The 26,425-nt window shown below is 40.5% G+C and overlaps 1 protein-coding gene across 1 annotated transcript in view; it reads left to right on the top strand.

The window, feature by feature from the left end:
• The window catches only part of LOC135541762 (CUGBP Elav-like family member 4), a 118,419-nt gene extending 92,178 nt beyond the window's left edge, over positions 1 to 26,241 (top strand). Inside the window, exons 4-14 of the mRNA XM_064968117.1 lie at positions 5,413 to 5,541; positions 6,478 to 6,578; positions 6,837 to 6,977; positions 10,372 to 10,513; positions 10,720 to 10,872; positions 13,306 to 13,410; positions 14,483 to 14,545; positions 14,746 to 14,826; positions 15,607 to 15,750; positions 18,031 to 18,218; positions 19,675 to 26,241. Coding sequence (XP_064824189.1) covers positions 5,413 to 5,541; positions 6,478 to 6,578; positions 6,837 to 6,977; positions 10,372 to 10,513; positions 10,720 to 10,872; positions 13,306 to 13,410; positions 14,483 to 14,545; positions 14,746 to 14,826; positions 15,607 to 15,750; positions 18,031 to 18,158 — 1,187 coding nt within the window. The 3' untranslated portion in view covers positions 18,159 to 18,218; positions 19,675 to 26,241. The remainder of the gene's footprint in view (positions 1 to 5,412; positions 5,542 to 6,477; positions 6,579 to 6,836; positions 6,978 to 10,371; positions 10,514 to 10,719; positions 10,873 to 13,305; positions 13,411 to 14,482; positions 14,546 to 14,745; positions 14,827 to 15,606; positions 15,751 to 18,030; positions 18,219 to 19,674) is intronic.
• Positions 26,242 to 26,425: the final 184 nt, after the last annotated feature.

Below are 26,425 nucleotides of genomic sequence, written 5' to 3'. Positions count from 1 at the left end.
ATTTGAGCTGTTCTTTCCATAATATGGACTTGGTCTTTTACCAAATAGGGTTATCTTCTGTATAGCACCCCTACCTTGTCACAACACAACTGATTGTCTCAAACTCATGAAGAAGGAAAGAAATTCCACAAATGAACTTTTAACAAGGCACACCAGTTAAATGCATTCCAGGTGACTACCTCATGAAGCTGTTTGAGAGAATGCCAAGAGTATGCAAAGCTGTCATCAAGCAAAGGATGTCTACTTTGAAGAATATTTGTTTAAAGACTTTGTTTAACACTTTTTTGTTACTACATGATTCCATATGTGTTATTTCATAGTTTTGATGTCTTCACTAAAAACGAAAAACCCTGAACTGAGTAGGTGTGTCCAAACTTTTGACTGGTACTGTAGGTTGGCATTTATTGTCATGAATCTTGCCCTGAAGGCAGCTCTGCACAGTGATCACTTACCGGCATATCCACACAGGGCCGGTGGCAGAATTAATCAGTTGGAGGAGCATGTGATTTCTTTAGGCGGGCACGTTTTTTTCCCCAGGGACCTACTGTAATTGTTTTAATGGATGTTATAGTAAAGACCATAGGTCGGCTCGTGAGTTTGAAGTTTGGGGAAGCTTACAATTTATCCTAGCATTTCTACCAATCTGCGTGCCAGTTATGATTATTTTTATATGATCATTTTAATTTCATTTTAATAAAGTTTTTGTTTCTCAATCATTGTCAAGTAGTTAATCATAAAAAGCGGAATTCTGGAGAGATGCTTATCTTTGCCACACACCCCTCCCCTTCTTGTTTCAACATTTTAAATTATACTCAAGATACATTATCTTCACACATGTTTTAGAAGCCTTTCAATGACAGTCGCAAGTGAATAATCTGCTAGGCCTATTGCCACGCAGACAGCCCAAATTGCAGGCTTACCAATAAAATAATCATAGGCATATGCACCTGGGATTTGAAACAATCTTCAGCTATTTTTTTTAGAAGCTAATGATCATCTGTCATATAATTTTGGCAAAACATAATTTTACTTAAGGGGAAGGGAAGCCAGCATCCGAACAGTGCACTGTGCACCCGCCAACTTTCCTTCCCAATTTGCAAGTGCGGAGATCTGTATTATACAGTGACGGAACTAGAATTTTCTACATGGGGTGGCCAGGGGGAGGCCATGGCTACTTCAGGGGTCCATAGACCATGACAGAACGTGTGTGTGTGTGTGTGTGTGTGTGTGTGTGTGTGTGTGTGTGTGTGTGTGTGTGTGTGTGTGTGTGTGTGTGTGTGTGTGTGTGTGTGTGTGTGTGTGTGTGTGTGTGTGTGTAACCCAAACCTGGCATTTAAGGAGCATGAATTAATCCTATGATTGCTGATTAGAGGTAGAAGTGATAATTCACTTAACCGGGAGTTCTTCAGTGTGGCAGATAGTGTTGTCCAAAAGGGTTACTTCACTAGAATTCTTTAACATACTATGAATAGTCAGTGTCTCTACCTCAGAGCTACAGCTCAATTTCTCTCTCTTTCTTTCTCTCTCACACACACACACACACACACACACACACACACACACACACACACACACACACACACACACACACACACACACATTGGAGAGACGTGGTTCACTCTGTTTTCATGAATATATAATCTGGGTCTATAAGTGTTGAACATCCAAAATATTTTCAGAGAATAAAGCTCATGCTCCAAGGAGATAAGATACATTGCATAGTTTATTTACAAAAATAATAATTTACAAAATAACATGCTGCAATTTGACATACCAGGTATCAAGTAGAATTGGACTAATAATTTTGGTGCCCATCAATATTACAAACTTACAGTATCATATTTATGCTCATATATATTATGTTAACTAACAGCAAATACATTTTTTGGAATTGGCCTAATGATTTAAAACAGCATAATTCTGCGGTTCTGGTGAGAACTGGCTAAATGTTTCACAAACTCATCCATGTTGAGGGAGCATGCCCTCCTTGACTCAACACTGAGGATTCCGAGGTGACTTAACCTGTCTTCAACCATTGTTGTCCTAAGGTGGGTTTTAATCCATTTTAAATAGCTCATGGAAGACCTCCTTTATAAGGTTCTAGAAACACAACAAAGTCAAGGAGAGTAGAAGGTCTGTCCCTTCCACTTCTCTCTCCTATCAAGAAGCCGCTTGGTTTGATGAACCTCGTGTTTGAGGTCCTCTAAATCTGACTCAAATGTCTGAGCAAAGGCAAAAAGAGGCTCCTCATTTAAGAATGTTGTACTCTTTGGGTTGAGAGACTGGACCCCTTGCATTATCTCGCACTTCCTATTTGAAAAATGCCTCGTTGCAGCCCAGCTGCAAGACTCAAGCACCTGATAAAAGATAGCTATTTGGAAGCTCTCACCATCACTTCGGTCACTATATTTTGTCCTACAGTGCTCATTATCAATGAGTCGTGAAATCTTAAGCTTGTTTTAGGCTGTCTTTTACACACTGTTTGTACACTTGTTTTGCAGTGCTCTGCAATCTCTTCAACCTCTTTCCATAGTTCTCCAAAGTAATACTCACTTCTGTAGTCCTGTGATGTGTCTGTAAGGGCACCTACAGCCCTTGCTAGGTTAAGAGAGCTTGATTGGAGCATGTCAGAAAGACATTTGGCATCACCAAGCACTTTACCAAAGGTAACCAAAAGCCATTTGAAATGTAAATCTATCTGAGAAAGAAGGCCCCTTGCCTCCACTGATCTATCACCACTATTTTCAAGTGTGATATCCTGTAGCATTCTCAGAACTGCTGGAAGCCTGTACCTCAGATTATGGCATGCCATGTATCTGCATGCCCATCTTATATCCGTAAGTCTCTGTAGTTCCCTGGGCTGCTGCTGTGGATACAGCTCTTTCTGAACTGCAAGCCACTTGATATGAACGTACAAAGTTATACAGCTTCTGCAGGAGAGCAAAAAAGTTAACTGCCTCAGGCACTGATTTTACAGCATCGACAAGAACCAAATTCAAACAATGTGCATTACAGTGCACATAAAATGCAAATCTTGCACTGTTTTAAATCCGTGCAGACACACTAGAATCCTTTCAGCTCATGCCCCACAATATTATTTCTGTAGTCCAGACCATGTTTTTCAAGGCAATCAATTATCGTTTTTGTGAGACCTGCTGCATCTAAGCTTTCAGCTGACTGAAAGTGTAAAAGCTTCCGTGGATGGCCCATTGTAATAGTACCGCACATCTAAAGACGTGTTATTTATTTTTTATACACATTTCGCTTATCATGGATAGATTTTGGCTTCGCCTCTTCCTCTCTGCTGGAACAATCTCACCGGACAAAGCATCCGAGCGAGCAACACAGAACCCCTCTGTCTTGCTAAATGTAACCCATGTATCTGATTCTGTCTGGACAGATATAGTATGTGTCTATGTATACCATGTATCTGATGCCGTCTGGACAGAAATAGTAGACACATACTATATTGTCAGGCAGAATCAGATACATGACACATACTATATCTGTCCACAGAATCAGATACAGTATACATGACATATTATATCTGTCCAGACAGAATCAGATACATGGTATACATATACATCCAGACAGAATCAGATACATGGTATACATAGACACATACTATATCTGTCCAGGCAGAATCAGATACATGGTATACATAGACACATACTATATCTGTCCAGACAGAATCAGATGCATGGTATACATAGACACATACTATATCTGTCCAGGCAGAATCAGATACATGGTATACATAGACACATACTATATCTGTCCAGACAGAATCAGATACATGGTATACATAGACACATACTATATTTGTCCAGGCAGAATCAGATACATGGTATACATAGACACATACTATATCTGTCCAGGCAGAATCAGATACATGGTATACATAGACACATACTATATTTGTCCAGGCAGAATCAGATACATGGTATACATAGACACATACTATATCTGTCCAGGCAGAATCAGATACATGGTATACATAGACACATACTATATCTGTCCAGGCAGAATCAGATACATGGTATACATAGACACATACTATATCTGTCCAGGCAGAATCAGATACATGGTATACATAGACACATACTATATATGTCCAGACAGAATCAGATGCATGGTATACATAGACACATACTATATTTGTCCAGACAGAATCAGATACATGGTATACATAGACACATACTATATTTGTCCAGACAGAATCAGATACATGGTATACATAGACACATACTATATCTGTCCAGACAGAATCAGATACATGGTATACATAGACACATACTATATTTGTCCAGGCAGAATCAGATGATACATGGTATACATAGACACATACTATATCTGTCCAGGCAGAATCAGATACATGGTATACATAAACACATACTATATTTGTCCAGACAGAATCAGATACATGGTATACATAAACACATACTATATTTGTCCAGACAGAATCAGATACATGGTATACATAGACACATACTATTTTGCTCACTCAGAGGCTTTATCTGAAATTGATACGCATGTCTGTTTAGCAGGTCTCGGTCAAATAAATGATCAATATTTTCTTTTGACGGGCAAGGACGTACGTTAGCCCATAACGTCGACCCTGTAGCCACAGTAATAAAATCAGATTTTTATAACCCTAACCTTAACCCTAACCTTATCCACAATGTTAAACCCACATGCCTAACCCTAACTTTAAATTAAGACCAAAAAGCAGATTTTTACAACACATACAATTTTGACTTTACAGCTAGCCCATCTAGCAAAAATAGCTTAGTTCTTCCGCCAGTGCAAGATTCATGAGAATAAATGTAAACCTGCTCAATATAATGCGTTGTTATCCCTACTGACTCTGATCGGACGGACTCACTAAACACAAAGACTGCGTTTATAAATCCTTGGTGTGTGCCCCTGGCTGTCCGTACATAAAAATACAAGACAATTGTGCCATCTGGTTTATGTAATATAAGGAATATGATGTATTGCATTTACTTTTAACTTTTTCTTAAGCATGACAATGGAGTACTTTTTCCACCACAAACCAGATACTTTTACTCGGGTATTAATAGTATGATAATGGAGTACTTTTCCCTCCACTGTGTGCGTGTGTGTGCGTGTCCTCCACCCCTGATCTCCGGGCCACACTTGTTAACATTCCCCCCTGTGCAAGGCCAGAGCAGAGATTAGTCTTGTTGACTCGGCAAGGACAGCCTGTCAGGGAGAGCAGCCCCTTTACACACACACACTCACTCACACTCTCTCTCACACACACACACAAATCCATGCACACTTGAACACATTCACAGACCCACTCACACTCAAACAAACCTCACACAGGCACTCACACACACGTGCACACACACATACCTGTTCATGACCAGTTCCTCTTTGTTTCAGAAGACAGAAAACTCTTTGTGGGCATGCTCAACAAGCAGCAGTCTGAAGACGATGTGCGATGTCTCTTTGAGTCCTTCGGCAGCATTGAAGAGTGCACCATCCTTAGAGGTCCTGATGGAAACAGTAAAGGTCAGTGTCTGTGGTTCCAGCTTCTCATCATTTTGTTATGTTCATCCTCACGCCATATCATTAAAGACATGTATTTATTTATCTATTTATTTGTATTTATTTGAGTTTGAACAATTGACACCTTGAATTAAATGCCAGAAAGGATTCAAGGATTCTATCTTTAGATGTGCAATAGCTTATGTCTGGCTAACAGTGATCCTAAAAGCTTTACCATCCTCTTCATCAGGCTCGAGGTGAAGTTTCCCCTAGGTACAGATCTAGGATCAGCTTCCCCTCCCCCAATCCTAACATGAACCATTTGTGGGAAAAATGCCAAACTGACCCAAGATCGGCGTCTAGGGGTAACTTCACCGTACACCCTTCATCAGTGCGCTTTATTGGCAGGCTTCAGTAGTAAACCTCATTAGCTTCTTCAGTGCCGCTTCATTGCTTCACTTCATTATCGGTGGGCTGACACTAATCAATAGGCTCCATCACAACTAAGCCCAATAATTACTGTATGCTTGATCATTCACAGTCATCAGTAAGCCTCATCAGTGAGCTCCTTCAGTGAGTTGAATGGGAACGATGGCATGGGGGATGCCGAATATTTGCTGTGAGCTTGATCATCTAGACTCATCACTAGGTTTAATCAATAGTAACGCTTCAGTGGTAGTAAGGGTTACACTGTAAGTGTAAGCATCATCGTTAGGCTTCATCAATTAACATCTAATGAAAGCGGGTTTGAATGATGTGGGTATTAAACGTCTATTCCACGTTGGTTAAAAATGTAATTTCATTGAAATGACTTGGAAACAACATTGATTCAACCAGTGTGTGCCCCGTGGGTAGTGACTGACTGTCTGACTGACTGTCTTTTCTGTCTCTTTCTCACTATCTGCTTCTCTCTTTTTCTCTCTGTTTCTCTCTGTTTCTCTCTCTGTTTCTCTCTCTCAGGTTGTGCGTTTGTAAAGTACTCCTCTCACGCTGAAGCTCAGGCAGCTATCAGTGCACTACACGGCAGCCAGACAATGCCTGTGAGTTCAGTATTCAATATGGTGAGTGTATCAGCTAGTGTGTGTTCTTTGTATTGTGTGTGTGTGTATGTGTTAACATAGGTACTCCTTTGCTCTCTCTGTGTGTGTGTGTGTGTGTGTGTGTGTGTGTGTGTGTGTGTGTGTGTGTGTGTGTGTGTGTGTGTGTGTGTGTGTGTGTGTGTGTGTGTGTGTGTGTGTGTGTGTGTGTGTGTGTGTGTGTGTGTGTGTGTGTGTGTGTGTGTGTGTGTGCACGCATGCTTACCTGCGTGTGTGTGGCAGGGTGCATCCTCAAGTCTGGTGGTGAAGTTTGCCGACACAGATAAGGAGCGCACCATCCGGCGCATGCAGCAGATGGCTGGTCAGATGGGTATTTTCAACCCCATGGCCCTGCAGTTTGGGGCCTACGGAGCCTATGCACAGGTAGAACACACCAGGGGAGAATGACTTCCCCCTCTCATTGAAGCCATGGATATTCAAGGCCGACCACGGTACTTCAGGCATAGTTAGCAGAAAACAGGATCCCCCATTATAGTGAATGGAAAAAATGGAAATCTTCGTGGTCAATTTTAGTGTAAATGAAAAAATGTTTCGAAGACAATCATGGTACCAATAATTGCATCTAATACACTAGATGTATGTCCTTGAACTAAGCATTTTTTTATTGCATACAGAAGAAGTTATAATGATCATTTTGTGGCTAATGGCAACCTGCAGTACCCCGGTCGGCCTTCATCTTGAATTAATTAATGAGTGGGGGTAGCACCAATGTTCGCTCTAAGCTGCCCACGTGAGCGGGCGCAGTAGCCCGAGACTGCCGTGCAGCTCCCTGGGACAGCCACACAGAATAAATATCAGCCTACACTCAACACACTTACTCAACTTCTAGAGCAGTGGTCAGCAACCGGTCAATATTGCCCAGCATTTCTGTAAAGGGGGCCTCCCGAGTGGCGCAGAGGTCTAAGGCACTGCATCACAGTGCTAGCTGCGTCACTACAGATCCTGGTTCAATCCCAGGCTGTTTCGCAGTCGGCCGCGCCCGGGAGACAGCGCACAATCAGCCCAGCATCATCCGGGTTAGGGGAGGGTTTGGCCAGCCGGTATGTCCTTGTCCCATTGTGCTTTAGTGACTCCTGCGGCGGACCGGCCGCATGTATGCTGACACGCCTGGTGTACAGTGTTTCCTCCGACACATTGGTGCGGCTGGATTCCGAGTTAAGCGAGCAGTGTGTCAAGAAGCAGTGTGGCTTGGCAGGGTCGTATTTCGGAGCACGCACATCTATTGACCTTTGCCTCTCCCGAGTCCGTAAAGGGATTTGCAGCAATGGGACAAGACTGTAATTACCAATTGCGTAGAAAAGGGGAGAAAAAATAAATAAATAATAATTTTTTTAAAAATCTGTAAAAACCCAATGATTTTTTTTTTATTGGTTGTGCCTGACGGCTGTTAGTGCACCCAATTCAACTGCCCTGCGCCCCGGGGAGGTGAACTGTTGCCTTTTTTACCCATTTCATGTGTCTGAAGGTAAAAACTCTGCTTTCCCGGCGGGAGAGCAAATCAAGTAGCTGCAGTGACCGTGTCTCCAGTAAAGGAGCAGGCATAAAAGAAAGCTAGAGCAAAGTTTATAGTGCGAGATTTCAAAACATTTAAAACCAGACTAGAGAGAGACTGTCAATGAATACAGCAAAGAGCTACTGTTTTTATGACTAAGTTCAAGTTCTTTGTCAGCACTGTCAACACTTTCTATTCAACACTTTTAGAATCCATAAAATGTGCGTTCTTCCTATTTCCCCTCAGTGCTACAACAAGCACTGCAGCAGTAATACATGAGGAGGAAAGTGTATCTATAGGCTTGCGTTGTTGTCATTATTAGCAGCTTGGGTCTTTTTAATATTGAGGAATATTTCACAGTAACAACATGAATTTGTGTATGAGGCTGAAATAATAAGGTGCGACTCAAGTTTCGCCATAAGCTGGGAGACAGTGTCCCTTTTTGGTCAGTGTCAATGAGAGCTGAGGGATGTAGAGAGGCGGCACCTGCTGCTGCTGTCTTCTTCCGCTGAGACTGACCATCAGAGATGTAGGCAACATCAGTTCAGTCAAATTAAAATGAAATGATTTATCTGTATACTCACTTTGCTGTGCCTTACAAGTGATACAACAATGGCTCTATTACTGGTGTGATCATATAGCCTATCTCAAATGGCCCGAACAACAATAGATTTGCAGGGCAATTCAAGTAAAGCCAATATGCGGTGATAATGTATTGGGCCTATAGCTTACTGGACAAACCTCATTGCTACAGTACTGTTTTTAATTGGTTAATGTTGCATAGGCTTACATTTTTTAAGTCAGGTTAAAAAAAATCTGAGCGGTAGATCTCAGCTTGCATTTTGACTCAGAAAATGTTGGCGACCACTGTTCTAGATTTTTCCCTGTTAACACTATCAACGTTTCCCTTTACTGTGTCAATTTCGATTGAATCAACTCAACATTTGCACTTTAAATGCAACATTGTAGGCAGAAAGCATCAGAGTAGGATTCTATTGCATTGGCACACACAACTGCCCGTACTCTACACAGACCGGTGTGGCATAAACAATCAGAGCTGCAGTTTGCCTATATACAAATAGACCATTGCCGTATATGGATCTGTGCCATTTGCTTTGAACTGGACTGTGTTTACAGTACGAGCGGTCGTGAGTAGATGCGTTTGTTTTGAGATCAAAGTCAGAGCTATATGTAGCCACATGCACATTTATTCACATCCTTTGCTAGTTAGTGAGTTATTAGCCCAGTTATAGATAATTTGTAGTCAGCGATAGGGGAGTGATTGATTCATACAAGAGCACAAAACGTGTACCTTTCTAGACATCTTTGAAAAGCGAGTCAGGTAAAGAGTTCATTTTTTTCTTAAAGAGGCAGTGATGTTCATGGAATGTATATTAAACACCACACTGGCTGCTACTGTTGGCTAAATGATAGAAGAGCTATTTCCATGTTAAAATGTTATGGGATGCATTTTCTCCATTGTTTTTGGTAGGCATACATTACGATCAAATAGCCACCATAGCCAACTTGGCCACTGTTAAAACTATAACTTAAAGCATGTACAGTCTCAGTGTTCACAGTAAATGCGCGCTGTGAAAATGAGACCTGAAATTTACTCAGTGATGAAATATTTTGGAGGGAACATTGGGCAGCACTGAGCTAGCCTGCAACATCCCTTCCTGGATAAGCTCAATCTGTGCATATTATGTCTCCATGAGACGCCATTTGGCTTCAATGTGCTACTGAGTTTCACATATGAATGAATGGTGTCACGTGATCGATGGCTGTGTCCATTCATATATACAGTCATTTACACACACACACAAGTACGCACACACTCACACACACACACACACACACACACACACACACACACACACACACACACACACACACACACACACACACACACACACACACACACACACACACACACACACACACACAAAATAGAATATGAGCTGAAGTATAAAAAAAAGTTACAATTGTGCAGAATAAGAAAGTCACACTCTCCATCCCTCTCTCCTGAGTGGCGGGGCGGTCTAAGGCACTGCATCTTAGTGCTAGAGCCGTCACTATAGACCCTGATTCCCATGGGGTGGCGCACAATTGTCCCAACGTCATCTGGGTTAGGGTTTGACCGGGTTAGGCTGTCATTGCAAATATGAATTTGTTCTTGACTGACTTGGCTAGTTAAATAAAGGTTAAATAAAAAATAAATACAAATATCTCCCTATCTCCCCCTCACTCCATCTCTCCATGCAGGTGCAGCAGCAGCAGGCAGCATTGATGGCGTCAGTAGGGCAGGGGGGCTACCTAAGCCCCATGGCAGCCTTTGCCGCTGCACAGATGCAGCACATGGCCACCATCAACGGCCTCCCAGGGGGGCACATGACCCCCACGTCAGGTGAGGCCAGGGGTCAAAGGTTCAACTTTTCCACCTGTAAGGCAATCATATTAAGATATTATCAGCTGTCGGGTGTGGGGGGGGGGGGCTTAGTTGTCAGTAAAAATCACCCTCAGTGGTCAGTTGTCAGACCAAACTTGTCAGTTAACTGGCCTTACAACTGACAATGTCCCTTGCTCATCTCTTTATTTATTTCTCTCTGCCAGGTGGCAGTACCCCCCCTGGTATTGGCGCCCCCACAGTGACCAGTATCCCCTCGCCCATCAGTGTGAATGGTTTCGCTGGGATGCCCCCACATCAGACCAATGGGCAGCCCACTGCCGAAGCTGTGTATACCAACGGGATACACTCCTATCCTGGTAAGCCACCTCAAACCACCCATCCACCTACCACAAACATTCAGTACCACACACACTGCAGAGAACACATACTTGCTGACAAAATAACACACACTCGCTGTGATACACGTGTGGGGCAGCCCCCGAAGTGACTCTTCATTTCACTGTATGATGAATTTCTTCTGTGTAGCCTTAGGAATTCAGCATTCTCTGTGCTGATCTTGCCAACCCCCATTGTCTCACCACTGAGAAGCAGATGATGTAGATATCGCTCCGCAGCTAGTCAGGAACAAATAAAAGAAAGAACAATGAATCTAAGACCCTTTAATAAGCATCTGAGTTGTTTGGATTCAACATCTGAGTTGTTGACCAATAGTATTACTCTAAAGTTAACCTTCAATCAGACATCAGACCTACATGATGTAACCTCTGCTTCTCAGAGTTAAGACAATGGGGGTTGGCAAGATCAATACAGAGAATGTTGAATTCCTAAGACAACACAGAGGAAATTATAGCATTCAGTGAAAAGAAGAGTCACTTCGGCAGCTGCCCTACACACATGCACTACAATGCGCACTGGGCTTAACACATGCAGAGTAGAACGCAGACTCACCACAAAGCATGCAAGGTGCACCCAATGATTGACATATACAGTAGGCCTACATGCATTACATGGATAGAACAAGAGCCATGTATAATATATGTTACATATTACCCAATATTACACATTTACCTGAATCTTTGAATTCCCAATTTGAAGTTTATTTTGTCTTAGCATCCCTCTATAAAAAAATTTAAAAATCGTTGACAGAATAATTATTCTCCTCTTTTTATTGTGCATTTTCATCAGTTCTTACTTTCGCCACTAGAAGGCAATCGGGCATTTTCTGGGGTCTGGGGTCTACCGAAATTGTTAACTGCTTTTATGCTTGCCAGTTAGCTGGTACTGATGGGAAGTTTGGGTCTTTTTTTAAAACTCAAATCTTTTGACTCATTTTGTTCATTTGAGTCAGTAATTCCCAGAGCAGACAGGGCCCCTTACCTGCTGACAATGAACTGAAAACTTGAAAGAGTCATGATTCTACAAGCCTCTTGTTCACATGTTGTCTTTCCATATAGGGGGTTTATTAGAAGCTGTCATTTGTGACTGAGACTTGTAAATGTGTGCTTTAAACAATTAACATTTGTTTATTGCTCGGCATACAAATAAGATTATTTCTTGATACATTTGAAGCGAGGTCCAGTTGTGACCGCAACTAGACTAGAATGCAAACGACTCTTGACAGAATGCCTTGCTTGACTGCCACGAGGGTGATAAACAGAATGCCTTGCTTGACTGCCACGAGGGTGATAAACAGAATGCCTTGCTTGACTGCCACGAGGGTGATAAACAGAATGCCTTGCTTGACTGCCACGAGGGTGATAAACAAAATGCCGTTTGCGTACTGCAGCCCCGCAAACAATTTTTTCTCGAGTTTGTTGAGCAGAAGCTGTGTATGTTTTGGTTCTAAAAAGCTGTGTGCATCATAACATTCAAAAATCTATTAATTGCATACATTTTTCCACCATGTGATCAATTATCAGTTCTAAAAGTGTATTTTTCTTATTTATGCTCATGATCTATTTTCCTACGCTCATATGACAGATAGTTCGCGGTCGGACTCGGAGCACGTCTCTGGAGTCGCTGACCCTGAGAAGTGTGTGTTAATACTGCTGCAGGACTCATTGTGGCCAGCACTAGTACAGGTCAAATCAACATCAAAAATGAAGGGGACACTGATTCATGACTCTTGAGTCAGTAAAAATACTTATTCAAAAATCTTTCGCAAGCTGCACATCACTAGTAGCTAGCAGTTCAACTGTTAGCTGCCAATGGCTAGACGATTCTTACTGGTGATAGAAATATATGATTTACATCATTTTTTTCAAGTATTTACTGAATTATGTAATGTAAAAAATCAAACATTAAACCATGTAAACAATTCATTTAGACCCGCCGTTTATTTGAAACAGACGTTTATTTACTGAAATGTGTGCCGTTGCCCGGCTATTAGAAGGGACAGGGGGCTTTTAAAGACTGCCTTTAATTTAATCTTTTACATGGTTCTACCGTGTAATGATGATGTGGCTGTGGTGCAAATCTGTGACTGAGGGTAACTTGTGCAGCAGGTCTATTTTGCCCCAAACATTTCCCATCCAGAGGGGCATGATGTTGGATTCTATTCAGGAGGGCTGGCTGTATTGAAAAACAGGTTTCTGTAGTCATCTTACAAACGGATAAAGAAACGAACAGCTGTGTTATGAATGGTAAGAAAGGTGTTTATAAAAGGTTATAAAGGTTGCTGATGTACAGTATGCGCTTGCATCATGTTCCAATGTTAACCAGTATGTGTGTCAACGTCCTTGGGTTTGTGAATAGTGGAGGAAATGCTTCTTTCTCCAATCTCTTTCCAGTGTTGCAGGAGGTGGTTTTTAGAGAGGACTCTGAGAAAAACGGTTTGGCTCAGCGGAGTTGTTTTGGAGTTCAGGGTGGCTGCTTCCTCTCTTCTCTCTCTGAAGGTACCCATTCACCCCATCCTCAAGCCTTTCTCCCCCTGTGTGTCTGTGTGTGTGGTGCTTCATGGTGGAAATGTGGGTGTGTTTACATGCATGTGTGTGACAGTGTGGTTATGATGAGTGTGTGTAGTGGCATGGTATTGGTGTTGGTTATTATTGAGGTGTCCGACCGTGTCTTGCTGCTTTTTGTTCTATGTTGCTCTGTCTGTATGCTACGTCTTGCTTGTCCTATGTTGCTCTGTCTGTATGCTATGTCTTGCTTGTCCTATGTTGCTATGTCTTGCTTGTTCTATGTTGCTATTGTCTATATTGTAATTGTTTTTAATAACCTGCCCAGGGACTGCGGTTGAAAATTAGCCGGCTGGCTAAAACCGGCACTTTTACTGAAACGTTGATTAATGTGCACTGTCCATGTAAAAATAAAAAATAAACTCAAACTCAAGTGTCATATTTCCAATTCACTGTGTGTCTGTAACATGTTTTGGTCCAAAAAGGTGCACCACACAAGAATGTCCTATAGTGCCAGGAGTTCTTGTGCGGAGGGGGTGGATCTACATGAATCTTGGCGTGTTATAGTGGTCAATCTGGTCATTAAAACGGTTCAAATTGGTGTCTGTATGTGTGGAAATATAGCCAGTCCCAGACTGTCCTTTTTGCCCAGTTGTTTGAGAGAAAATGGTGAGAGATTAAGTTAAATTGCCATTCACGCTCAAACAAAGCACACAGTGACACCTTCATATCTCCCTCTCTAACTGTTTCATATCTCCCTCTCTAACCGTTTCATATCTCCCTCTCTAACCGTTTCATACCTCCCTCTCTAACCGTTTCATATCTCCCTCTCTAACTGTTTCATATCTCCCTCTCTAACCGTTTCATATCTCCCTCTCTAACCGTTTCATATCTCCCTCTCTAACCGTTTCATACCTCCCTCTCTAACCGTTTCATATCTCCCCCTCTAACCGTTTCATATCTCCCTCTCTCTTTCCCTCCTTTTTTCATTGCCTCTTCCAATTCTCACTGTTTTTTCCTACTCTTCTTGTCCTTTCACTCTCTCTCCTTCTCTTTGACTCAACAGCTCAGAGTCCCACTGCAGCAGATCACCTACAGCAGGCTTACACAGGAGTCCAGCAGTATGCAGGTATGTCACTCTCACATGGTGTGTGTGTATGCATAATCTGATATGTAGGTGTGTGTGTGTGTGTAAAAACATTAGTCTTAGCGTCTTATCAAATACATTTGTGTGTGTATAAGTGGGCATGAGTGGGTGTGTAGGTGTGTGCGCTCGGCTCTCCAGCCTTTGAGTGTTATCTGATCTGCTTATGTATGTGTGTGTCTTAGCAGCCTACCCTGCTGCATATGGCCAGATCAGCCAGGCCTTTCCCCAGCCTCCTCCCATCATCCCACAACAGCAGAGAGAAGGTGAGGCACACACACAGACCAACCCTGGTCTATGCCAATCTGATCAGTGTTAAAGTGGCTGGTATTTTTTGCTTGTCTCCAGGCTCATACACTACTAGCAAATCAACTGTCCCTTTCATAGCACTTCCATGCAGTATGCCTCAATGTTACATGAGGGGTGCACCTCAATAGCTTCCTTTCTTTGTCACCAGCAGCACCGGCGATTTAACATGTAGATATTTTGGGAAACAGCCAATGTTCTGTGTTTTCTTTTGTCCTGGAAGGAAGCAAGTGAGAGAGATGCATAACGGTAGACTTGCTGTAATCAGCCGATGTGGAGGGAGAACTCATTGACCTGTGTGCTGGATGACATAGGCTTGGGACTTTGGCTCCCCCCTGTGGAGTGTAGATGAAACATATGGGAATCATTTTGCATCCCAAATGGCACCCTATTCCCTTTATAGTGCACTACTTTTGACCAGAGCCCCCTATGGGGCATCATCTGACTCCAGAACTTGTTTTACATAGTCTTTCTGATATATTATGTACCAGTTTACTTGCATCATCATGTTGATTGGTCTTCCCCCCTTTATACCACCACCTCTCTCACGCCTTTGCTATAACCCCCTCTCTCTCTCTCCCACCCCATCCCACCCCCCTCTCCTCTCCTTTCTCTCGCCGATGCCACTCCACCCTCTCTCCTTTCCTTTGACTCCCCGATGCCACCGTTCCCCTCCTCTCTTTCCCCCTCCCCTCTCCTTTCTCTCCACCATCCCATCTTTCCTCTCTCTCTCTGTGCAGGGCCGGAGGGCTGTAACCTGTTCATCTACCACCTCCCTCAGGAGTTTGGGGATGGCGAGCTGATGCAGATGTTCCTGCCTTTCGGTAATGTCATCTCCTCCAAAGTGTTTGTGGATCGGGCGACAAACCAAAGTAAATGCTTTGGTGGGTAAAAATGATAAAACACCTGTAAAGATGATTTATTTTTCATTATTATCCGTATTATTATTCTTTCACATTCTTTTTTAGAAAACATTGAAAAGAGACATTGTAAATGATATAGTTGCTTGTTAATTCCGGGCCCAGGCGGGAGTGAATATGCCTTGCAGGTCTTCTGTTACAGATACAGAGCCCTGAAAAAGTATTTGCCCCCTTTATTTTTTTTCTATTTTTGAATATTTCTGACACAATGTTATCAGCTCTTCAGCAAAAACCTAATTTTAGATAAAGGAAACGTGAGTGAACGAATAACACAAAAATGCAATTTCTGTCATTTATTTAATAAACTTTTGGTTGACTTGGGTCCCGTTATCTCTGGCGAAAACCAAACACTGCATTCCACAGTAAGAACCTCATACCAATGACCTAGCATGGTGGTGGTTTAGCGATATTTACTGCCTCAGGACTTGGAGGAACCATGAATTATGCTCTGTATCAGAATTCTACAGGAGAATGTCAGGCCAGACATGAGTTAAAGCTGAAGCGCAGCTGGGTCCTGCAGCAAGACAATGATCCAAAGCACACAAGCAATTCTACATCAGAATGGCTGAAATGCATTACATCTCAACCCAATTGAGATGTTGTGGCAGGACCTGAAACGAGCAGTTTATGCTCGAAAACCCACAAATGTCGCTGAGGTAAAGCAGTTCTGCATGGAAGAGTGGGACAAAATTCATCCACAGCGATGTGAGGAACTGATCAATAATTACAGGAAGCATTTGGTTGCAGTCATTGAAGCTAAATGTATCACAACCAATTAAAGAGTTTAAGATGGCAATTACTTTTTCCACATAGAGGCATTAGGTGTTGCATAACTTTGTTCATTAAATTTTAAAAATACGTATCATAATTGTTCACTCAGGTTCTCTTTATCTAATATTAGGTTTTGGTTGAAGATCTGATAACATCCAGTGTCAATAATATCAAAAATGGAGAACATCAGAAAGGGGGCATATACTTTCTCATGGCACTGTAAATGCAATGGATTTAGGGGTAGGAAACACCTGTAACTGCGTCATAAAGCAATCCTTATGCTCATTAGTATGACAGAGCAGATGTTAGAAATTGTCATAATGGTTTATGTCAGGTTATGACAACATATGATACATGACATGGCTTTAATAATTTAGACTAGAACGTTAACAAGCTGAGAAACCAGACATGGTCATAACACTTTCTATGAATATCCTCTTCACAATACCTTATAAACACATTTCTAATGCCATACTGTATGAGGTATGCCTAAGGCAATACAGTATGCATTATGAAGAGGGTATCCATAGGAAGTGTTAATGGTTAGTTGGCATATCACTGAACGATACCAGGAATGTATTGCAGCATAAACGGACGTATCATGACTGCTGTTATATGCTAACGATAGGTTTATGACAATTAAATTACGTGGAGTTCTAGCAGTGTTAACCCTTAAACACTCTCTCTATGGTGATACCCATGACAGGACTAGTGAAACACATTCATTGAGTAGTCTCCACCATAGATTTACAACATCTGGAATGGACATTGTACTATTTAGTGTAACATAGTCTATGAATAATTTTCATGGGCCTTTTAACAGAGGCATAATTAAATAGATATTTATTCATTCACTGAGAGGTGATGTTTTGCAGATTGAGTCATAAATATTGCCGATAAAAACTAAAGTGCCATTTCGACGAGTGATGTCTGTTCTATATGTTCTAATTCTATGGTTAATACCCTTGAGTTGAGTGACCTAGTGTTGTGTTTCTATTGCATGCCGTTAGGCTTGTTAATGATTATTTGATGTTGTGTCAAACTGTGTCTAATGTATAGTAACTTTAACATGCATTATATGTTAAGTCCACACGATGGTATTGTAAGAGAATTGTAAATTAAATGAAACAGATTTTAAAAAATGTATTCTGATAATCTGAATGGCTATGGCAGGAAATGTGCTATATTGATTGTATGATGAAGTACAGTATTCATTCAAGTTAAGGTATGTGTGTGTTACAAATGTGGCAAAATGAAGAAATCATGTAATCGACTTAATCTGAAGTAGCTTTGATCTGACCACTCCGCTCATCCTGTATTCAGTCTTCCTTTCCATCTCATGCTACCCTTTCATAAACCTCCCAACTGTCACTCATACGGTCCTTTCTTTGGTCTTGCACTTATCTAACTCCGTCCCTCTTCTCTCTCACGCCATATATATTTCCATCTCTCTTTCTGCGACCCATCCCCCAGGATTTGTGAGCTTCGACAACCCAGGTAGTGCCCAGGCTGCCATCCAGTCAATGAACGGCTTTCAGATCGGCATGAAGAGACTCAAGGTGCAGCTCAAGAGGCCGAAGGACGCCAACCGCCCCTACTAGCCACTCCTAGCCACCCCTGCCCTGGGGGATAAGGCAGATGTTGCACACAGGGAAACACAGGTGAGCTGTCGCCCGCAATTAGACCCCCTAAATTATATAATACAGTGTCTTCAGAAAGTATTCACACCCCTTGACTTTTTACAGGTTTTGTGTTACAGCCTGGATTAAAAATATATTTAGATTGTGTGTCACTGGCCTATACACAATACCCCATAATGTTAAAGTGGAATTGTTTTTTCAAAATTATATATTTTTTATTAAAATGAAAAGCTGAAATGTCTTGAGTCAATAAGTAATGCCCCTTTGTTATGTCAAGCCTAAATGAGTTCAATAATACAAATGTGCTTAACATGTCAAATTATAAGTTGCAAACTAACTCAGTTGCCGGAGAGGAAGGAAACTGCTCAGGGATTTCACCACGAGGCCAATGGTGATTTTAAAACAGTTAAGAGTTTGTCTGTGATAGAAAACTTAGGATTGAGCAACAACATTGCAGTTACTTCACAATACTAACCTAATTGACAGAGTGAAAAGGTAGCTTGTGCAGAATAAAATAATTCCAAAACATGCATCCTGTTTGCAAAAAGGCACTCAAGTAAAACTATCTCCTGAATACAAAGCATTATGTTTGGGGCAAATCCAAAACAATACATTACTGAGTACCACTCCATATTTTCAAGCATAGTGGTGGCTGCATCATGTTATGGGTATGCTTGCAATCATTAAGGACTGGGGAGTTTTTCAGAATAAAAAATAAACAGAATGGAGCTAAGCACAGGCAAAATCCTAGAGGAAAACCTTGTGCTTTTCAACAGACACTGGGAGATAAATTCACCTTTGGGCAGGACAATAACCTAAAACACATGACCAAATATACATTGCAGTTGCTTACCAAGATGACATTGAATGTTCCTGAGTGGCCTAGTCAGTTTTAACTTAAAATCATCTTGAAAATCTATGGCAAAACTTGAAAACAAAAATGATCAACAACCAAATGTATAGAGGAATAAGTCAAGGGTATGAATACTTTATGAAGGCATAGAATATTTAACATGTGTATATTGAAATTAATTAGCATATACAGTATATAATTGTTGAGATATATATATATTATATAGTACATTTTAATTGATTTAATTACATATACAGTTCAAACAAATTAGAATATATTTGATTTGACTGTGAAAATATGTTTTGCTGGGGCATATAGAGCAATTTCAAATCAAATCAAATTGTATTAGTCGCATACTGACAGTGAAATGCTTACCTACGAGCCCCTAACCAACAATGCAGTTAAAAAATACAGATAAGAATAAGAAATAAAAGTAAAAAGTAATTAAAGGCAGCAGTAAAATAGCAATAGCGAGACTATATACAAGGGGGTACCGGTAAAGAGTCAATGTGCGGGGGCACCGGTTAGTTGAGGTAATATTTGGGTAGAGTTATTAAAGTGACTATGCATAGATCTGATTTTACTGTTAGCAATGAGTAAAGGACAGTATTCTCAATTTTCCAGGTTTTTGTTGAGCTGGAACATATGTTGATTACATGAACAACGCCATTGAACTGACGGATCACCGGGACACAGGTATTCTTTGAGGCTGGTATGAAACTGGATCAGATACTTGGCTGAACATGAACAAATAGATGACCAAGTAACAGAAAATTCTGTTGGATGTACCTTTTGGACCTCAGAGAAAACTCCTGCAGGCCTGGGTAGCTCCAGGGCTCCGACTGTCTTTATTGCCTCCCCTCCTCTCTCTCTCTCTCTACCTAACCACACCTGAACGACAGCTACCTTACAGGACCACAAGTGAGGAATTATTAAAAAAAAAAAACACGGAACAGGATGGAGGAAACATGGATAATAAGAGTTCCAAGAATTAAACAAACTTTGAAAAATACTTTATGGGGGAATGCCATAGGAAATCTCTATGTAAATGTGTTTGGGTATGGGGAAACAACTTTTTAAAGAACAATTTTACAGGACTAGAAACAAACAAAAAAATGTTTCTCAGAAGAAAGAGAACTTTGTAGGGAAAGCGATATTTCATCTTTAGCTTGGAGTGCCTGTCTGTTTCCAGGGGACACCGTTGGCAAGGAGAGCCAGAGCAACGGTCTCCAGGGAGTCTTACCTGTCATTCCTTAGTTGTTTTAGGGACCAAAAGACCAAACATTTTTATTGCTGAGGACTTGTAGCTCTATTAATATACTCATACCACTGTATCTCTTTTAAATCGCTGTTAACCGATTAAAGAGTTGCATTTAAAAGGTGTACTGTGTGTGTGTGTGTATATATATATATACACACACACACACACACACACACACAGTACACCTTTTAAATGCGTGTGTGTGTGTGTGTGTGTGTGTATATATACACACACACACACACACACACGTATACATACATATATATTGCTGATATGCTTTTTGAATACAGCCAAAACTATTTCTGATGACCGGTGGGGTCGCTCACTTCACTAGTTTACAATTAACTATTCAAAATGTTAATTTTTCCCCCCTTCTCATTTTCTCTTGGGGGATGAAATGGAGAGTGCATGGGAAGGTTTGTTCCATATTGCAGCCTTACCTTTTCTAACATGAAATCCTAACCTCATAGTTAAAACAACATAATAATGTTTTGAAATATATGAACTTGTTTATATTTGCAGTACATATACAGTACCAGTCAAACGTTTGGACACACCTACTCACTGTAGGGTTTTTCTTTATTCTTACTATTTTATACATTGCAGAATAATAGTGATGACATCAAAACTATGAAATAACACATTTGGAATCAAGTAGTAACCAAATATGTTATATTTGAGATTCTTCAAAGTAGCCAACCTTTGTATTGATGACAGCTTTGCACACTCTTGGCATTCTCTCAACCAGCTTCATGAGGTAGTCACCTGGAATATATTTCAATTAACTGGTATGCCTTGTTAAAAGTCAATTTGTGGAATTTCATTCCTTCTTAATGCGTTGAGCCAATCAGTTGTGTTGTGACAAGGTAGGGGTGGTATACAGAAGATAGCCCAAGTCCATATTATGGCAAGAACAGCTCAAATAGGCAAAGAGAAACAAAAGTCCATCATTACTTTAAGACATGAAGGTCAGTCAATTCAGGAAATGTCAAGGACTTTCAAAGTTTCTTCAAGTGCAGACGCAAAAACCATCATGCACTATAATGAACCTGTCTCATGAGGACAGCCCCAGGAAAGTGAGGATAAGTTCATTAGAGTTAATTGTACCTCAGATTGCAGCCCAAATAAATGCTTCAGAGTTCAAGTAACAGACACATCTCAACATCAGCTGTTCAAAGGAGTGTGTGTGAATCAGGCCTTCGTAGTCAAATTGCTGCAAAGAAATCACTACTAAAAGGACACCAATAAAAAGAAGAGACTTGCTTGGGCCAAGAAACACGAGCAATGGACATTAGATGGGTGGAAATCTGTCCTTTGGTCTGATTTTTGGTTCTAACTGCCATGTCTTTGTGAGACACAGAGTAGTTTTTATTTTTTTATTTCACCTTTATTTAACCAGGTAGGCTAGTTGAGAACAAGTTCTCATTTGCAACTGTTGAACGGATGATCGCCGCATGTGTGGTTCCCACCGTGAAGCATGGAGGAGGTGTGATGGTTTGGAGGTGCTTTGCTGGTGACACTGTCAGTAATTTATTTAGAATTCAAGGCACACTTAACCAGCATGGCTACAGCAGTCTGCAGCGATATACCATCCCATCTGAATTTTCGCTTAGTGGGACTATCATTTGTTTTTCAACAGGACAATGACCGAAAATACACCTCCAGGTTGTGTAAGGGCTATTTGACCAAGAAGGAGAATGGAGTGCTGCATCAGATGATCTGGCCTCCACAATCACTGACCAGCAACCCAATTGAGTGAACAGTGAAAGAAAAGCAGACAAGTTCTCAGCATGTGGGAACTCATTCAAGACAGTTGGAAAAGCATTCCTCATGGAGCTCGTTGAGAGAATGCCAAGAGTGTGCAAAGCTGTCATCAAGGAAAAGGGTGGCTACTTTGAAGAATAGAAAATATAAAATATATTATGATTTGTGAAACACTTTTTTGGTTACTACAGGTGTGTCCAAACTTTTGACTGGTACTGTATATGTATAACACACAAAGCTAATGTATTCATATATATATATACACATATATACAGTATATATGGATAAAGATATTAATCAAAATAAGATATGTATTTATATGCACATATTTTATGTATGTGTGTCTGTATATAGAACTGAATTAGAATTGACTATGTTGTAATTTTTTTGTAGATTTTAGCTGGAGTTTAAAACACTGCTGTGCTTAGGGTGAGGCGCAAATCTGGCAGCTCCCAAAACTGCAGTCATTCCTCTCTCTGAAAAACTATACATGCTGATACACACGTATTTCTAAATATATGTGTGAAGCACAGGAGGATGGTGGCACCTTAATTGGGGAGGATGGGCTCTTGGTAATGGCTGGAGCGGAATCAGTGGAATGCATCAAACATGGTTTCCATGTGTTTGATGCAATTTAATTCCTCCGTTCCAGCCATTATTATGAGCTGTCCTCCCCTCAGCAGCCTCCACTGGTGTGAATATTCACATATTTAGGTGTACATACTATTTGAAAATGCAAAAAAGCCATTTCTCAGTAGCAGGCCTCAAAGAGAAATCAGGCTAAATTAATATTAGAGGTAAAGGACAAACATCTTCGACTCGATTCCAAACCTATCTTTTTAACTTCACAGTACACTACACAAACTTGAACATGTACAAACTAAGTGTGCTCTTTGAAACTTTAACCAAAATAAATTAATACCATTACCTTTTCGCTCTCTTAATTGCATTCAGTAAGTAAGTGCATATAGCGTATGGGCTGTCACCACAGGTGTGCCTTGTCACCTGCAGAATCTGCCATCAAGCACTGTGCTCTCAAAACTAGGGTTGCAAAATTCTTGGAACTTTCAATACATTTCCTAGTTTTCCTGGAATAAGAAGGGAATAAGCAGGACATCCAGAATCCTCCAAACAGGATTTCTGGAAAACCAGGGACTTTATTGAATGTTCCAGGAATGTTGCAACCCTACTCATAACACTACTGCAGGCAGCCAACGCACTATGATGATGTCAATACTGCAGTCACATCAGTCATGTCATTTCACATCTCCATAGAGAGCTTTAGCAAAGCATGTTAAAGCTAACAAATCGTTCAGATGTTAAGACCATCAATGTCCTCACAAACATCCATAAAGTACCATAAACTACTTGGACTAGCATTAAGTACTTGGACAATCACAGACTAATTGTGATGTTTATTTGTCATTACACTTTCTATCAAAGTGGGCATTATGTACTCTCCGCTAGAAACAGGTACTAACTAAAGGGAGTGCTTGGAAATGCTGTGCAAGTATAAGAAACCTTGAGGCTGGGTTCCATTAGGTTTGATCTAAATTAAATTGATGATAAGAGGTTAAATGCCTGACATTGCGAATTGTATGGTTATAACTTATTTGTGAAGTTTCATGATGTTAAAACAAATTGCAGATCTAGAAAAGTGTTTTTTCTACTGTACACAAAGAAACCAGGAAGTATTTTTTAAATGTGAACAGCCAGCACCAATTCAGTCATTGTTGTATGGAGCTCTGTAACGGTTTCTCGCCACACCATTCCAGTGCCCGCGTCTAACCTTTCCTAACAGACAAGGATGTAGTGGTAAATAAAAGGTGGGTAAACACTGAACGCCGGTCGAGACTGCCAGGCAGATCCCAACGCCAATAACACTGTTAATTTAACAGTGTTAATTTAGGGCACTAGGTGCATAACCGCTAAACATCATATCAAAACTGTTTTTACCTGCAACTAGTCTCTACTACATCCCTGCAACAAGGTCCATCTCACCCTGTCCCCCGGATGCAAACAGGCCTAAAACTCTCCTTGACATATCCATATTTTGTTGGGTTTGTCAAGTCAAGCGTTTCTAAAACACCTCTCCCCATTATTTATCAAGGGTCAACCCTATTTTGAGCTCTTGAGATATTCCCATTGGCATCGATCAATTTATGATTTACTTGAAATTCAAAGTTTTATGAGCATCTAAAGTTAGGATTTGAATCCTAAGTCACTTCAATGTATCTCCCCTCTGTTTTAGAAAAGAGGCCTTCACTTCTCTCCATACCAGCTTTTACTCAGCTCACTCTCTCTCCCTCCTTTCATGTACACTTTCCCCTTGAAATTCAACCCTTACTCACTATTTTGTTCTGTTTTGTCTTATTTCCCTGCTTGCTCCCCTCTCTCTGCTTAGTTTCAACCCGAACTCCAAGACCTGAGAGTACTGGATAGGTGTCAGCAATATCATGGAAACTCCCTTAGCCTTTCAAATAGGCTATAGATCTATTAGTGCGTTTCATAGACATATCCCAATGTTTTCTAATCGAGCAAATGAAGACAGAGGAATGACTGGAATTGAGCACCTCTTTCACAAGCTCGAACTTTCAGCTGCAACTGTTTACATATACATCGAGAGAACAGTGGTTAAAAAACAAATGAGAAACTAACAGAAGTTTGAATATAAATATCTATAAATATATACATAAACCGATGAATATACTGTAAATGCTTTTGTTGCTCTGTTTTCCTCTGTACATAGGTTTGCATATTTTATAGGAATTTTACTTCTATCTACAAGGACTGAATAAAAATCAACTTTAAATACTTAAAAAAGATGAACGAAAACATACAAGAAATGAAACCAGGTTTTTAAAAAGAGTCCATAGGGATATGGTACAACTGTAGGGCCTGACCTAGGCATTTAACCAGAAAAGTCAGGGAGAGCATTGAACTCAGCATAGACATGCATTGACCTTTTTATACAAGTATTTTGGGGTGTCTTTAATTGATTTATTTACGTATTTATTACTTCTGTTTACAAACAATACGATATGCATGATTTCATGGCATTATTTTTTTTATGAGTTGGTATGTGACCAAATAGTTTTTTATATTCACGTATAGGCCTACATTGTGGTACATTGTTGACTACTGTTATTGTCTACAGGATCACGACTCCAACAGTTAACTGAGAAAGAGATTATGCTCATATTTGACAATTGTTTTGTTAAGTAATCTGAGGTTTTTCCGCTGTTCTTTTTCCATTTGTGATGCTGTTTTATTCAATATCAGAGCTCTACTGTTCTACTTTATCATACCACACATTACCCACATTTATTTAAATGTGTGTCAACTGTTCAATCTTCCTAGATGATTATTGCTTATAAGTCCATTCAAATTGCGGTATATTTGTAAATGTTCACATACAAATTGAGAATTCAGCTAAATGTGGCAGCCTATAGGCTGCAATGACAATAACATGACAATTTACTCTTTCAAAATGTAAATAAATATAACTAAACCTTTCCAGAAAAACATCAAAACCTTGTTAGCTGTGAATGTGTTCAACAATTTGAATGGACCTTTGCTGTTTTATCATTCCGTTTCAACACTGCTCTGCTGTTGACTGTCGAGGCTCTTGTAACACTTCAAAATATGGGATAATACAATATGGGATAATACAATTAAAATAATTATAAATCCCACATACAATGTGTACCTTATTTTGAGGTGTTAGGAGTTCTGTATTAATCATGTTATCTTTCTTTTTAATGTCTTATAGAGCTCTGGTGTTGTACAAGTGTTCAGTTCTATCCAGGGTAAAACACCCATCAAAAACTGCACTATTTCATCAAATATTGTTACTAAATTTCTGATCATTTAGTCTACCTTCAATGCTGTTATGAAGGGTGTATTCCTACAAGCTAGTGTTCTTAGGAGAATAACATTTACTTCTTCAATGGATTCAAAGGTATTCTGAAGACAATTTCAGCACATGAAGGGGATGGGGAATTGAATGTTACGTGTTGAGCTTTGCCATGTCTGAGGTAGGCTTCTCATTGATTAATGCGCTTTAGGCTCCCGCCCTCATCTCTTCTCTGGTCCCTGGACTCTTTTGTAATTTTAATGAATGATGCGTCTCAGCTTAGCTCAATAATAAAGCACAGTCTAGAATACACCTGTCTTGACTCAAACTTACTGCATATTCTAAAAGGGCCTTGAACAGGATCACGTAAGACTTAAACTTTTTTTTTTTGCTACGGTTTCCCCTTATGAATATGACCCAGTTCTAATAATACTTCAGTTTCCTAATGTGTCCATCTCTGAGATAATGTGACCAAGGTGGTCAGTGGAGCACAC

Source organism: Oncorhynchus masou, chromosome 6, assembly GCF_036934945.1.
Source record: "Oncorhynchus masou masou isolate Uvic2021 chromosome 6, UVic_Omas_1.1, whole genome shotgun sequence".
Taxonomy (NCBI): Eukaryota; Metazoa; Chordata; class Actinopteri; order Salmoniformes; family Salmonidae; genus Oncorhynchus; species Oncorhynchus masou.
Note: the sequence above shows the minus strand (reverse complement) of the source record. Positions and strands in the feature narration are given on the sequence as shown.